Raw genomic sequence first — 13,334 nt, 5'->3', positions numbered from 1 at the left:
AGTGCCCCTCAACACAGGGAAGGAGCGGCAGGCCTTACACCCCTCCTATGTAGACATCCGGGAGATTTGGTTTCCTGTAAATGTTAAGTTGATCCTCCCACAACCACAAAGACAATCTGAGTTTCAGTTTCTCCTAAGCTTTCATGAGGAAGACATGGGGCTTTCCCATAAACTGCCGGTACACTGGGTGCCGCTGCCGCGGGGGGAGGAATTGATGAGCAGCTCATGCATGAAGCTCATAGTCCAGCAGGGAGGGCAGGCACCGATGCAAGGAATGGTGATACACATAGTGGGGAATGGATGTGACAGCCCCAACACGGAAGGGGAACCCCATGGAGGGCGGAGGTCCATGCCCCACTAGGCCTGGAAGGTGGTGGGAGGGTGGCTGGTGGGGGCGGAAAGGACTGCAGGGAAGGCAGTCTCCAGCTGAGGGCAGAGCAGGGGCAGCTGGCTGGCCTCTGGCCCTCCATGGTGAGAGCCCGGGAGCTGAAACCTGAACCCCAAGGCCACCTAGTCCACGCTAAGAGGATTTCCCAAAGGAGGGAAAAAGCAGGCACTGGCAGAAACAAAGGGGAAAACTAGACTGTGCCAGGGGAGCTAGAGAGGCCCCAAGGGGAACAGCCTGGTGCCAGAGGACAAGCCCGGGACTGTTTCACAAAGGGGAGGTCCCGATTTCTCAGAGTTTCGTTTTTTCACAAGACTTTCTGGGAAGTGAGATTCATTTCTTAGGGCTGAAGACGTAAAAGGCCCCTTCCCTGGGCTCCCTGGGGTTTGGGCTGGAGCACAGCAGCAGAAAGCTGGGCCAGGCTCCCAGGGCTAAAGACCTGGCCTGGCCTCTAGGCCCACTTCCTTCTGTTTCCTTCCCTTCTGCTGGTGGAGAAACAGGGACCCCGGGGGTGGGAGTGTGGAGAGGCCAGGGAGCGGATAGCAGCTCTGACTCCTCTCTTGAACGTGATCAGACACCCCCCCCAACCCTAACCCTAGGGAGGGTGTTTGCAGGAACAGCTCCGACACACCCATATCCTCTCTTTCCTAGCCAACTTCTACCCCAAAGAGGAACAGAAGAGCCCATACCTGCCCCAGGGTCTCTGAAACCCTTGGCAGAAGGGGAACTGTGGGTGATTCACACGCATATATTAAGGGTGTGACAACCTCCCAGCCCTGGTCCTTGCCCAGGTGGCAGTAGGGGCATGGCCTCGGGGATTCCCCAACCCACCCCATGCCCCCACCTCTCTTCAATACATTGTAAACAGCACATTTATTGGTGGTTTGCCAACCTCTGGTAAAAAGCACAGAACAGCAGGGCTCTCCTACATGCTGCCCTGGGCTCCAGCCCGTCAGGCATGCAAGACGGAGCTGGGGGACGAGTCAAGACATCTTCAGGAGCAGGGCCAGAGCGGAGAAGGCCCCACGCTTTTCCACCACCACTGCCCAGGGCCTGGGCCTAGAGAGCAACCGGGAAGGCAGGCCCAGCTCGATCCCCAAATCCCTGCCCTGAAGTGACTCTTCTTGGTGGCTGCCCTCCTTCTCCACACTCAACCTCTCTGATCCCCACCCTGGAGCTGGGACCTGAGCCACATGCTTGGCTCCCTCACACCAGCCCGAATCCATGCAGCCAGGCTATGTCTGCGGGCCCCGCCCCTCCAGTTAGGTCGCCAGCAGAGCGGGCCGGCTTGGCTCTCGTTATCACACGGTGTACCCGGCTCAGAGCTGGGCATTCAGCCGGGGAGCAGGATGGGCAAAGGCTTGTCCAGAGAAGCACTCCAGGTAAGGAGGACAAGGCGGCCTGACACAGTCTCTCCCAGCTCTGGTGTCGGCCCAGTCTCCATCCCTTGGCTCCTGGCTGAGGAAGGCCTCAACAATCCAAGGTGTGGCACCAGTGCCGCCTTCTCCTCTAAGATGCCTCCCTGGCTTGATGCCAGACTTGGAGCTTGGCTACGGACAGTCAGCCAAAGCCGCTACTTCAGGGCCCTGAGGACAGCCTCCAGCTTCATGGCCACGGCCAGGTCACCCTTCACCTTTAGCCGCCCACTCATGTAGGCCCCCAGGGGCCGCAGCTCCCTGCACAGAAGGGCCCGCAGGTCCGCCTCGGTCATCTCCACCACGACATCAGGGATGCCATCAGGCACTCCATGTCCTACCCTCCCGTGCCCTGTGGAGGGAAAGAAAAATTGAGCACTGGTATGGCTATGCAGCAGGGGGAAGATCTGGTTAGCATGGCCCACTGAGAGGAGTAGAGAGTAATAATCAGGTGTTCAGGTTCTAATTCCCTAAGTTCAAGTCTTATCGGCTGTAGGAGCACTTGGGGCCTCAGTTTCCAAATTGGTGAAACGGGGAGGACAATCATCCCCGAATAGAGGCTCGAGGTGAGCTGTAGGGAGATCATGCATTGCACGTGCTCAGCACAGAGACTGGCACGCAGTCGGCCTGTACTGTGTGCGGGGCTCGGGCTGCAACCATCAAAGTCTTCCTTCTCACAGAGACAGGCTGGGAGACAAACCCCCAGATTGTGCTGTCTGAGCCCCAGACTGCTATGAGGTTCCTCTAAACTGTGGTGGGAACAGAAGGATTTTAAATTTAAATTTAAAAGAGGACCATGGGGAGGAGGCAGCTACAAGCAACCTGGCTGGGAAGGTGAGCGAGGGCAGGGAAGGCAGTGGCACCTGTAGTGAGGTCGAGGAAGTAGATGTTCTGGGCACCACTGGGCAGGACGACATTGAACTGGTAGCAGGCGCCAACTTGGCTGACCAGGGCCTCCGATAGGAAGGGCTGCAGAGCAGTCAATAGTCCCTCCGCCACGGGCTGCTTTGGGCCGGGCCCAGCACCAACAGGAGGCGCAGGCTGCTCGACTTCACTCACCATCTCCAAGGTGTCTGCTGGCAGTGGCCGACAGGGTTGGGGAAGGAAGCAGAGGGAAGAAAGTCACTGTGCTCCCAAGGTCAGGCTCACTGTGACCTCTGCACTTCTCATGGCAGCTCCCTCTCATAGGCCCTTCAAGCCTGCGTTTGACTTCCTCCTCGGCTAAGAAGCAGCCCCTCAGCTTTCACCCCTGGGTGCTGTCCCCTCCTCCCACGGAGGCTCCCGAAGGCCTCCACCCACTCAGACAGCTCTCTTCGCCTTAGCATCCGTCAGCTCAAGCCGTAGGGACAGCCTGAGCAGCTGGGCAGGTGAGCACTGCACGAACATGCTCAGCTCAGTTAAGAGAATGAGCCCTGAGCCTGTGCAGAACACTGAGCTGAGCGCCCCAGAAGCACCTCCCCTTCTTTCTAGAGCTCCTCACCTGGCCCTGGGGCTGACAAGCCTCCCGCCACAGAGGACAGGCCTCCTCCCAGGAAGTGGAGGGCCAGCTGCTGGAGAGTGCTGTCCAAGTTGGGCCCCGCTGGGCTGTCCTGGGGTGGCTGGAGCACGGCCTCCACTGCCAGCTCTACCCGGTCCACCTCCAGTCCCCAGGCCCTGGTCACATCATTGATTTCCAGCTGAAAAAGAGTGTAGGCGGAGAAATGGAATTAAGCCGACAAGCCATTCTGGGAGCACCTTCTTTAGGCTGGAGGCACCACGCCTCCTGTTCCGGCCCAGGCTCCCTCCTGAGGAACACAGGCAGAGGGCAAGTACATACAACCCAGGAGCTGGTAACTGGTGTGAGTAATTAGGACCAGGCCTGACCCCCTGGAGGCCCAGGGAATGGGCAGTGATGCCGGGTGGAGCGGGGTCACCCCATCCAAGGAGTACACCAGGAAGGAAGACTGTGATGTGACCTAAAAGAAATATATGTTTCCATTTGATCACTCAACTGATTAAAATATACTTCTACGTATTTGTCTTTGTTTCTGACTCAGCTCCTACGACCCTTGGAATTGCCTGTGAGAAGAGTGATAAAGGGGTCTTCTATGAAGGTAAGAAAGGTGACTTTTGGACCCACTCAAGGGCGGGAGCTGGCTGCCAGGAGGACCAACTATGTGATTGGAGAGTTGGAACCTTCAGTCCCACCCTGAGCGATGACCAATGACTTGGTCCTCAATACGCAAAGAAGCCTCCAGAGAATTCCCAGAAGGACTGGGTTCCAGAGCTTCCAGGCTGGTGAACGCCAGAGAGTGGGGTGCCTGGGGAGGGCAGGAATGTTCCATACGTACCTTCCCCAGACCTCGCCCTGTGTCTCTCTTTGGTTGTTGATTCATAGCTTTTATCACATTCTTTAATAAACTGGTAAACGTGCTTCCCAGAGTTCTGAGAGCTGCTCTAGCAAAAGGACCCAGGGAGGTGGCTGGAACCCCCAACCGGAGCCAGTCAGTGAGAAGCACAGGTAACAGCCTGGGGCTTGTGACTGGCATCTTTAGTAAGGGATGGGGGGCAGTCTTGTGGGACTGAGCTTTTAACCCACGGGATCTGATGCTATCTCTTGGTAGACAGTGTTCAAAGTGAGTTGAATTCTAGGGATACCCTACTGGTGTCTGAAAATTGCTGGGTGCTGTGTGTGCGGAAACCCCCTTCCCCACACTGGAGTTGGGTCCGGGAACCCCACAAGAAGGACTCTTTCAAGCAATGGGAACAACATGTATAAAAGCCTGGACATTTCTTTTGATGGCTGCATAGTATTCCATTGTGTTTATATACCACATCTTCTTTATCCATTCATCTGTTGATGGACATCTAGGTTCTTGCCATTTGCAACAATGTGGACGGAACTAGAGCGTATCATGCTTAGCGAAATAAGTCAAGCGGAGAAAGACAACTATCATATGATCTCCCTGATATGAGGAAGTGGAGATGCACCATGGGGGGTTAAGGGGGTAGGAGAAGAATAAATGAAACAAGATGGGATTGGGAGGGAGACAAACCGTAAGTGACTCTTAATCTCACAAAACAAACTGAGGGTTGCTGGGGGGAGGGGGGTTGGGAGAAGGGAGGTGAGATTGTGGACATTGGGGAGGGTATGTGCTTTGGTGAGTGCTGTGAAGTGTGTAAACCGGGCGGTTCACAGACCTGTACCCCTGGGGATAAAAATACATTATATGTTTATAAAAAATAAAAAATTTAAAAATTAAAAAAAAACAACAAAAAAGCCTGCACAGAAGAACCTGGAACGTCTTGGGAAGTATGAGTAACCACCGTTCCATTTAGCTAGACCCCCAGGTGTGGCTTGGGAGACTGGAACAAGCGGAGGGCTCTGAGGTGGGCGGCCCCGCTCACTTGGCTTTATTCTGATACACGAGGAGCCTCGAGAGGAGTTCGGCGGGGGGGTGACCGCAGACCTGCTCGTTGGGAACTCCTCCTGGCTGCTCCATGGACACCGGATTGAAGGGGGCTGAGGGTGGGGACGTGGAGACCACGTGGGCCACTGTTTCAAAGTGCAGGCAGAAATGAGGCGGCTCTGGTGTTAGACGGAGAGGTGGCCGTGAAGCCGAGACATGCAGAGGACAGAGCACAACTCTGTCAACTAGATGCAGCTACAGCAAGACACCCGGGAAACAAGCAGGGAGCGTGGTGGCCACCTGCCTGTGAATGCCGGAGGGCGGAGAGGGGCCGGCTCTGGCGTGGGCTCCTGCACGAGCGTGAGCGCAGTGCTCACCGGGAGCGAGCACACAGGCAGACACTTGCTCGGCGATGGCTAGGGGGAGGGAAAAGGACTATTTTTTTTTTTTTAACATATTCAGCTTGAAGTGTCCACCAGGCGGTTGGATAAACGGGGTCCAGGGCACAGGAGGGGAGCTGGAGCAGAGGGTTGTACATAATCAATGTCCAGAAGCAGCATGAAGCCCGGCTGGATGAGCCCTCCCAGGAGGTCCTAGGCAAGAAGAAGAGGCCATTGGCAGAACCTTGGAAACTGAAGGGCAGGACAGCAAGTAGTAAGCAGGAGTGAGCTGGAAGGAGGAAAAGCAGAAGTGAAATAATGGAAGCCAAGGGAGCAGAGGATTCGAGAGAGAGAGAGACAGAGAGAAAGGAGGGTGCACAGAGTCAGAGGCTCCCCCCATGTTAAGCAAGCGTGGGACCGAGAAGTGCTGGGAGCTAGCAGGAAGGAGGTCATGCTGCTGTCTTAGGAGTCTAGAGGAAGCCTAGACTGAGGATGGGGTGAGCAGGGGGCAGAGGTGGGGGAGGTAGGGGAGAGCTGTCAGGGGCTGGGGTGCAGAAGAGAGTCTGTGCCCACGCCCACGCAGAAAGGAGCGGAGAGAGGACTAACAGAAGCAGAAGCTGAGCCCTGAGCCCAGAGCACTGCCCACGCAGGGAGGAGCCTCGGAGGAAGAAGCACCGCTTGGCTTGCGGTGACCAGAGAGACAGCACAGAACCCGAGGTTGAAGGGCTGATGCCAGATGAGCGAAAGGGTTCCTGTCCCGGGGGTCTGCCCCCTGAGGAGGAAGAGGTCAGGTTGCAGCAGGGGAATGTAGTGTGTGGCAGCAGTGAATGGAAGCAAGCAACCAGCCTGGGGGAGGAGTGAGCAGCTCACCAGGGTCCAGCAAGGGAGACTGGAGAGTGTGAGTCCCTCCAGGGAAGAGGCAGAGAGGGGAGTGAGAATGAGAAATGTATGCCTGACCCAGGGCTTCCGGGAGGCAAGCTAGTGTTCCTGAGACTTCGTTGTAACCACAGGCACTGACCCCACTTTACCAGGCGCCAACCCAGTTTGGGCAACAGGCCCTAAATGACTAACATCCTGGTGTGGGACCGATTTCCCCCAAACTGCCTCTCTCGGCTTTGTTGCACAACACGCCTGGTGTTCTGGTTTCATTCCCCACCCGCCCCTGACAGCAATAAGGCTGAGATCAGCTTTCTCCTCTGAAAAGTACAATAAATGGAATGTGGTTTCATAAATAAAAGCTGTTATCAATTTGTTATCAACTGTAGAAGACGGAGCACTGGATTGAGGGTGGGGGGAGGGATAGCCAGTGATCTGGCTCTGGGCCGGCTCTGCCCTTGACCATGGCTCTTGGGGGGCAACCAATAACTTCTGAGTCCTTAGTTTCCTCCCGCCAAAATAAAACCATAATATTAGCCCTCTGGCAGCAGAATGTGAAGCGGATACACGTGGGGAGCAAAAGGACTCATAGGCCCTAAGACACTCTGCACGTGAGAGCTGCCGTCCCCAGCACAGCAGCATCTCCTTGGGAGTTTCCCTTATGGGGCTGGTTCACTTCCAGAAGGGACTGGGATCTCCAGGACTGGCATTACTGCCCCCCACTCCGGTCCTCAAACCCCAGATCCCCAGGAGAAAAAACAGCCAAGGGGACTTAAGACCTCACTCAGGGTCCACCAGGACACAGGAGAAAGCCCAAGGTGAGCCTGGGGAGCAGGGGATATGCCACCATGTGTGACACATGCCACATTTCCACCCCGTCCTGTCACAAAAGGGATGAGAGGGGAATTCTGGCGTAGACAATGACTCACGTGGAGAGACAAGAAAAAGGTCCAAACGCCCTTGTGTCTGTTCTGTTCTGAACTAGGAACACAAAGCCCCCAAGCGCACACGCTGCCCTGTGGAGCCTGGAATTCCCCAGGTGACTGTGCTAGGAGGGCCCCCACTCCTTTCACCCCTCCTTTCACCTGCCTCCGAAGCCCAGTGTTGTCATGGCAATGCCTGCAGAGTGGTGAAGGGTAGAACCCCAGCAGTTAGGGAAGGCCCCAGAATCTGGATTAGACCATGCCCCTCTCAGGGCCCCAGTGCCTCTCCAAGACACGCTTGCCCAAGACCACTATGCTCTGCACCCATCTTCTGGTGCTCAGTCCCACCCAGACCGCTGGCTCTTCCAAGGTTGGAATATATGGTAAACTGAGGCCCAGAGCAATTTGATGCTTTGCTCAAAGTACATTGGCAGGTAAAGCCAGGCCCGGAGCTCACCACTGACCTCTACCATGTGAACAGCTGCCTACCAGGAGCTGGTCGCTGATCTTGAGCTTCTCCATCTGGATCTCCCGCAGAGGCCTCTTGAGCAGGGCCTTGGTCATAGCGTTCTGGGCCGTCATGCGCGTGGCCATGTTCAGGTCTTTCACAGTCATCACAGACAGTACTGGATCCCAGATGCGGAACTGGACATCAGCCCCCACGGACAGCACAGCCCCATCCTTAGAGGCCAGCTGTTGGGGGAGGTCGTGAAAGAGGAGACACTCAAGGGGCTGGTGCTGCAGGGAGCTCTGGCCCACGAAGACCACCCAGCTTGACCCGCCCTCCTGGTACCTAGTTCCTCAAAGGGAAAATCACATCCCCAAGTGCATGTCAGTAGGTACATTGAGCAAGGATGTCCTCCCAGCCTCCATCCTCAACTTTTCTGGTTTCTTCCACCACCCTGCCCCTGACGGCTACTCATACACCATGGAACTGGCTCCCACAATCATGCTGCACAAGCCCCCACTCCCTCTGTCTGGGGGAGCCGAGAAGATCCTCACCTTGCAGGGAGGGACATTGAAAGCACGTGTCCTCAAATCCACCCGCTGGAAGGAGTCAATGAAGGGCAAGAGCAGAACCATGCCGGGCCCCTGAGGGGTGCGGATCCGGCCTAGTCGAAACACGATCACCCGCTCATAGGTGGGCACAATCTGTTCACGAGGGTGAGAGAGAGAGGTGAAAGTTCTGGGCCTAGGCTCACAATGGCATCTGCCCAGGTACCCCCCCCCTCTCTCCTTTGCTTTGGTCGGTGTCAGATATCCTTAGATCTTTTTGGAAGAGAAAACCAAGACTCTGAGAGGTTAAATGATTTGCTCAAAAATCACAGAGCCTCCAAGTGAAACAGGAAAGATGTGAATGCAGTTCTGAATGACTCCAACCCCAAAAAAAGGGCTTTGTCAACTTCAGAAGTAAATAGGTCCAAATTGAGAAATGAAGGCCCAGAGAGGCAAAGTGACTTGCCCAGGGTCACACAGTGTTTGTTTCAGTGGCAGCTTTAGGACTAGAATTTAGCACCTTCTGAAAACTTCCTTCCAGACCACACCAAACCCGAAGGCTTTCTAGAAAAGTTGACTGTTTCCTAGGGCCACACAACGGGCACGGCCTGCCTGGGCTTCCACCTTCACTGCAGCTCTCAGATATGATCTTTAAGTACAGCTCCAGATTTCCCCTCTGCACCAGCCCTTGTTAAAAACCAGGCTTGAATTCCTATTACTCATTACCTACTGGGCCAAGTGAAGTAGTTTTCAGTTCAAATTTCAGCCTAACCCAAAGAAAGGAAGATGTGGCAAAGACATCTGTGTGCACCTTAAAGCCAGTGTCCAGATCCCAGAACTTGGGTGTTTGGGAAGGCTTGTTTGCCACTCACTGGCTCCCAGTATGACTTTGGGCAAGCCTGAGCCTATTTCCTCATCTGAAAGATACAAATGAATAATCCCAGACCGGCCCATTTCACTGGGATGTGATAATGTAATATTCATGGGAAGGGGACAGAGGATGGAGAGTGGGGGCCCAATCCCCCGGAGTCTGACCCAGCCAGCCTTACCTTCAAGGCGAACCAGCCAGAAATGGGGAAAGTGAGCAGCAGCAGCAAGAATCCCAGGAAACTGATGAGGCTGTGGCAGAGGTAGGAGGGCCAGCTCTGGGGTGCGTCTGGGGACAAGAGAGCAGAGGCAGTCAGGAAACACCAACCAGTGCTGGCAGGACAGCAGCAGGCTCAGTGAAGTTGGTCAAGTGCACCTTTTGCCCACCTCCCCCTCCAGCAGCTAGTCCCTTCTCGGAGCTCTCAGTTGCCTCCTTGCCTCATTTCTGTCTCTAGCCAGATGCTAGTGAAGAACGTTCCCTCCTCCCACACATCAAAACTAATCTGCCTCGAGTTCCACCTCCACAAGGCCGAGTCTCTGCTAGGCAACAGCCTTTAGATTTGAGAAGCCAATCCATGTGATGCTCTCCTCACCAGGAATCTGGATCAATTCTTTTGTCTGATAGATAGTGCCTCCCATACCTGGCACACAGCCAGGAGCACGCAGGCATCTGTAAACACTGCTGGGCTGAACTGAATGCTGGTGGTAGAACACATTCCTCTTCCACCATCAGCCCCAGAAGTGTGCTTTCATCCTCTTGGAGATAAGGCCTTAGGCTATCCTAATGCTTAGGATAAAGCATTAATGGCTCAACAGGAACCATAGGTGAGGGTGAAGATGTTCTTCTCTAGCTCACAAATCACGCCCCCTTTTAATGCCCTAAGGACTATCAAATACTTGAAGTGGCTTCAGGTAGGAGGCGGGAACTAGGAAGATGAGGCTCATCTGAGATCAGAGGTCCTGGCCCCTTGGAGAACTGAGAGCCCACGAGGAAAATGGAGCTAAGAGCCCCAGAATCTAGCACGGTTATCCTCTGGTATCTTTCTCCTCCCAAGCCTGGGCAGGAAACAGACAGGAGCTTTTGCTCAGTCCTTCCAGGAACGCTATGCCCTCTGGGCTCTCCAAACCCCAGGATGTTTTCCTGTCTAGCTCTGACCCCTGTGGCCCCTGCAGGAAAGGAAGCCTTGGAGAGGGTCAGCTGTCATTACAGGAGGGTCAGGAGAGACCAAATCCTCCAGGGTTTGCCTGTCAGACTGAATCATGTGGGATCTGGCCCTGGAGCCAAGGGAATCCCTCAAGGCTCTGGAGCAAGAGATGACCAAAGCTGACACCACAGGCAGCCAAGGGCCTGCCCATATCCACCAGGAAATAGGCAGATGCTTAAACTCCAGGCATCTAGAAGTACCCCCTGGAATCAAGATTTTGCCTTTTTCTCTGCAGCCAAGCACCCTTAGAGCTCTGGTGACCTCCCACGCCTAGACTCTGGGGTCTTTCTGGTCAAAATGGGAATTTGAGGGGTCTCCCACGTGGCCCAGTCGGTGAATCTGCCGACTGTAGGTTTCTGCTCAGGTCATGATCTCAGTTCCTGAGATCTGGTTCCATCTGCTTGAGATTCTCTCCCTCTCCCTGTCCCTTCGCCGGCCCTCCCGCCCTCTCTCTCTCAAATAAATAAATACATCTTCAAAATGAGAATTTGAAATCCCTTCCCAGGCTTAAAGGGCTGATAAGAGCCGAGAGGATAAATGAAGGGATGAGGCCTGTTAGAGGATGAGAGCGCTCCGGGCCAGCAGCCCAGTAGACCTAGGGAGGGCGGGTGAGCGCTAGCATCCCAATGCCTGGTCCAGACCCTTCTCCACGCCATAGCCACTCTCGGTGCCTCCTCTTAGGAGGCGAGGGCGCCAGACCGGCTGACTCCTGAGGGTACCAGCGGGTCCCCGCCCCGGGTCCGCTGTGCTGGGCGGCCACTCACCGGCCCCCGGCCCCACGCCGCCCCGCTCCGGGGACAAGCAGCCCTTCTGCGAGCCCAGGAAGCCGAAGCTCGACTGCTGGAAACGATCAAAGTCCCCCAGGGGCAGGGCCCGGTACCCGGACCTGCCGAGCATGGCTCTTGACAGGGGCACGCCCCGCGCCCCCGCGCGGTGCCAGGCCACAGAAGCCGGCCGCTATCCGGCCCGCCCCTGCCGGCCGCCGCTTCCGGTCTCACTGGCTACGGGCGCGGGAGGCGGTGGCTAGCCGGGGCGGCTCCCGCTGTCCCACAGCGCCCCCTGCGCCGGGAGGACCGAGCCTGCCGGAGTCGTGCTACTGCCTGGCCTTGGAAAAGGAGCTGGAAGGCAAGGTGAGCTTTGCGAGTGGGATTTCAGAGCCGAATTTCCTCCAAAATCGAGGAAATGCTACCAGCCTTCTCAGCATTCCCGCTCCAAAGTCACATACTGGGGTGGGAGTGTGTGGGATGTCTTATCTAGAATCAGGGTTTCTCCTGGGCACAGCCCGCAAATTATTACTCCTTGCGTCCCCACAGCCCGGCAAGCCTGGCACAGAATGGATCTCAACACTTATTTGTTGAATGAGTTCGTAGCCAGCCTCACTGTGGTCAAGGTGGGGCGGGAGGGCCTGAACTTTGGCACAAAAAGAGAAGCCTGAACTTTGGCACAAAAAGAGAAATTTCATGTGCAGACCTCAGGGAGCACAGCAGAGTGAGGAAGGAGGGGACAGACAGCACAAGAGCATCCCAGAGCAGGCCCTCTAGAGTATCACAAAAGTCCAGAAACAGCACACCCCTTGATCCAGAGGTAACCTGACCTAGAGGTAACTTGCCTCTCCATGGCTTGAGAAAATCTAAATGCAAATGGTAAATTTACTCTGAGAAGCAATGATTTTCGACATGGAGTTTTAAATGTTGCTCTCTTTGAAAGTGATTAATAAGAAATCAATAAAGCTTTCCTTGTCTCAGCCACATGCCAGCCCTGCCTCCTCAGACCCAAGAGGGACCCAACAGGGACCCTTCCAGGTCCCTTCTGCAGCTGCTGCTCACCATCTTTGGCTTTTCCTAGTTCAATGGCCCGATTCTAAAGCCCCGAGGCTGGAGGGTAGGGTAAGGCCCCTGAGGCCTCACAGGGTCCTGGGAAGTTGGCTCTCCCTCCCATTCCCTTTCCCCACACAGGCCAGAAGATCAGCTTTACAGGAGCAGGGTTCCATCACCATTCCTAGTCGGCTGCAAGCTGGAACTGAGCACAGAATTGTATCAGAAGTTAGCACAGTGGTTGGGATGGTTTGATTTTTGAAGCCAGAGCCTTTGGCCCAGTGAAGCTGCCTAGAGGTGTTTTCTCCCCTCACCAGCTGGAAGCTGGCATGCTTCTCCTTTGGTCAAGAGCTAACCTGCTCTCTCCTCACTGGCTTCATATCTGCTCACCAGCTCTCCCCCTTCCCTCCCTGCTCCTCTGCCTCAGACTCACCAACCTACCTCTCCTAGCTATCACCCAAGGCACCGTCCTATTCCCCTCAGCCCCACTCAAGTGTCCTCCCAGTGTCTCTGACTCAGATCCCTCCTCTGCATCCCACAACAATTTCCTAGATCAGGCCACGGTCCTAGGTTGTCAGAGTTACCGTCCCAACATGCATGTTGGGTCATGTTTCTGGGTTCTAAACTCACTGTCACCCACAGACCTGGTCCAATTTCTTAGCCCTGTTCCCCCTCATGGGTCCCCTCTTAAATCTGAAAATAATGAAAACTAGTTTTTAAACAGACTCTCCTGTTTCAAACCTCCAGGCCTTTGCACGTGCTGTTCTAAGCTCTCCCTGCCCCACCCCAAGTTCCTTCAAGTCCCAGCTGAGGATCTCCTTTCCAGCCAGTCCCTCTGTTGTGTGAAAACCTCTGTTTGGGCAACTGTTGCTCTTCCATTAGACCAGGAGTTCCTCCAAAGTAGAGCCACCTGCGGCTCTTCTCCGTTACGGGGCCCAAAGCCTAGGGCGGCTGCCGCCTCCTTTCTGCTCTGCTCTGCCATGGTCCCTTTACCCCCCGGTCAGCTGAGCGTCGCGTCGGCTCCCAATCCTCCCTCCGGCTCTGGGCGTGTCCTCTAAGCCCCCGCCGGCCTCTCCGCCCCTAG

At 55.4% G+C, this 13,334-nt stretch overlaps 1 protein-coding gene across 5 annotated transcripts; it reads right to left on the bottom strand.

Moving 5' to 3' along the window:
- Nucleotides 1–202: 202 nt before the first annotated feature.
- On the bottom strand, nt 203–11,441 carry STOML1 (stomatin like 1). Of its 5 annotated transcripts, none has more exons than XM_032342498.1 (7): nt 11,201–11,441; nt 9,414–9,520; nt 8,371–8,520; nt 7,858–8,061; nt 3,281–3,476; nt 2,664–2,876; nt 203–2,152 (listed from the first exon to the last, which is right to left on the bottom strand). In XM_032342498.1, exons 1-7 carry the CDS (start codon nt 11,331–11,333, stop codon nt 1,959–1,961), a joined length of 1,197 nt encoding a protein of 398 aa, XP_032198389.1. In that variant the 5' UTR covers nt 11,334–11,441; the 3' UTR covers nt 203–1,958. The 5 variants fall into 5 exon arrangements, with proteins under 5 accessions (XP_032198389.1, XP_032198390.1, XP_032198393.1 ...); XM_032342499.1 differs by having other exon boundaries at nt 2,664–2,873; XM_032342502.1 differs by lacking the exon at nt 11,201–11,441 and adding an exon at nt 9,619–9,667.
- Nucleotides 11,442–13,334: the final 1,893 nt, after the last annotated feature.

This window comes from Mustela erminea, chromosome 5 (assembly GCF_009829155.1).
Source record: "Mustela erminea isolate mMusErm1 chromosome 5, mMusErm1.Pri, whole genome shotgun sequence".
NCBI lineage: Eukaryota > Metazoa > Chordata > Mammalia > Carnivora > Mustelidae > Mustela > Mustela erminea.
This window is presented reverse-complemented; position numbering and strand designations above follow the sequence as displayed.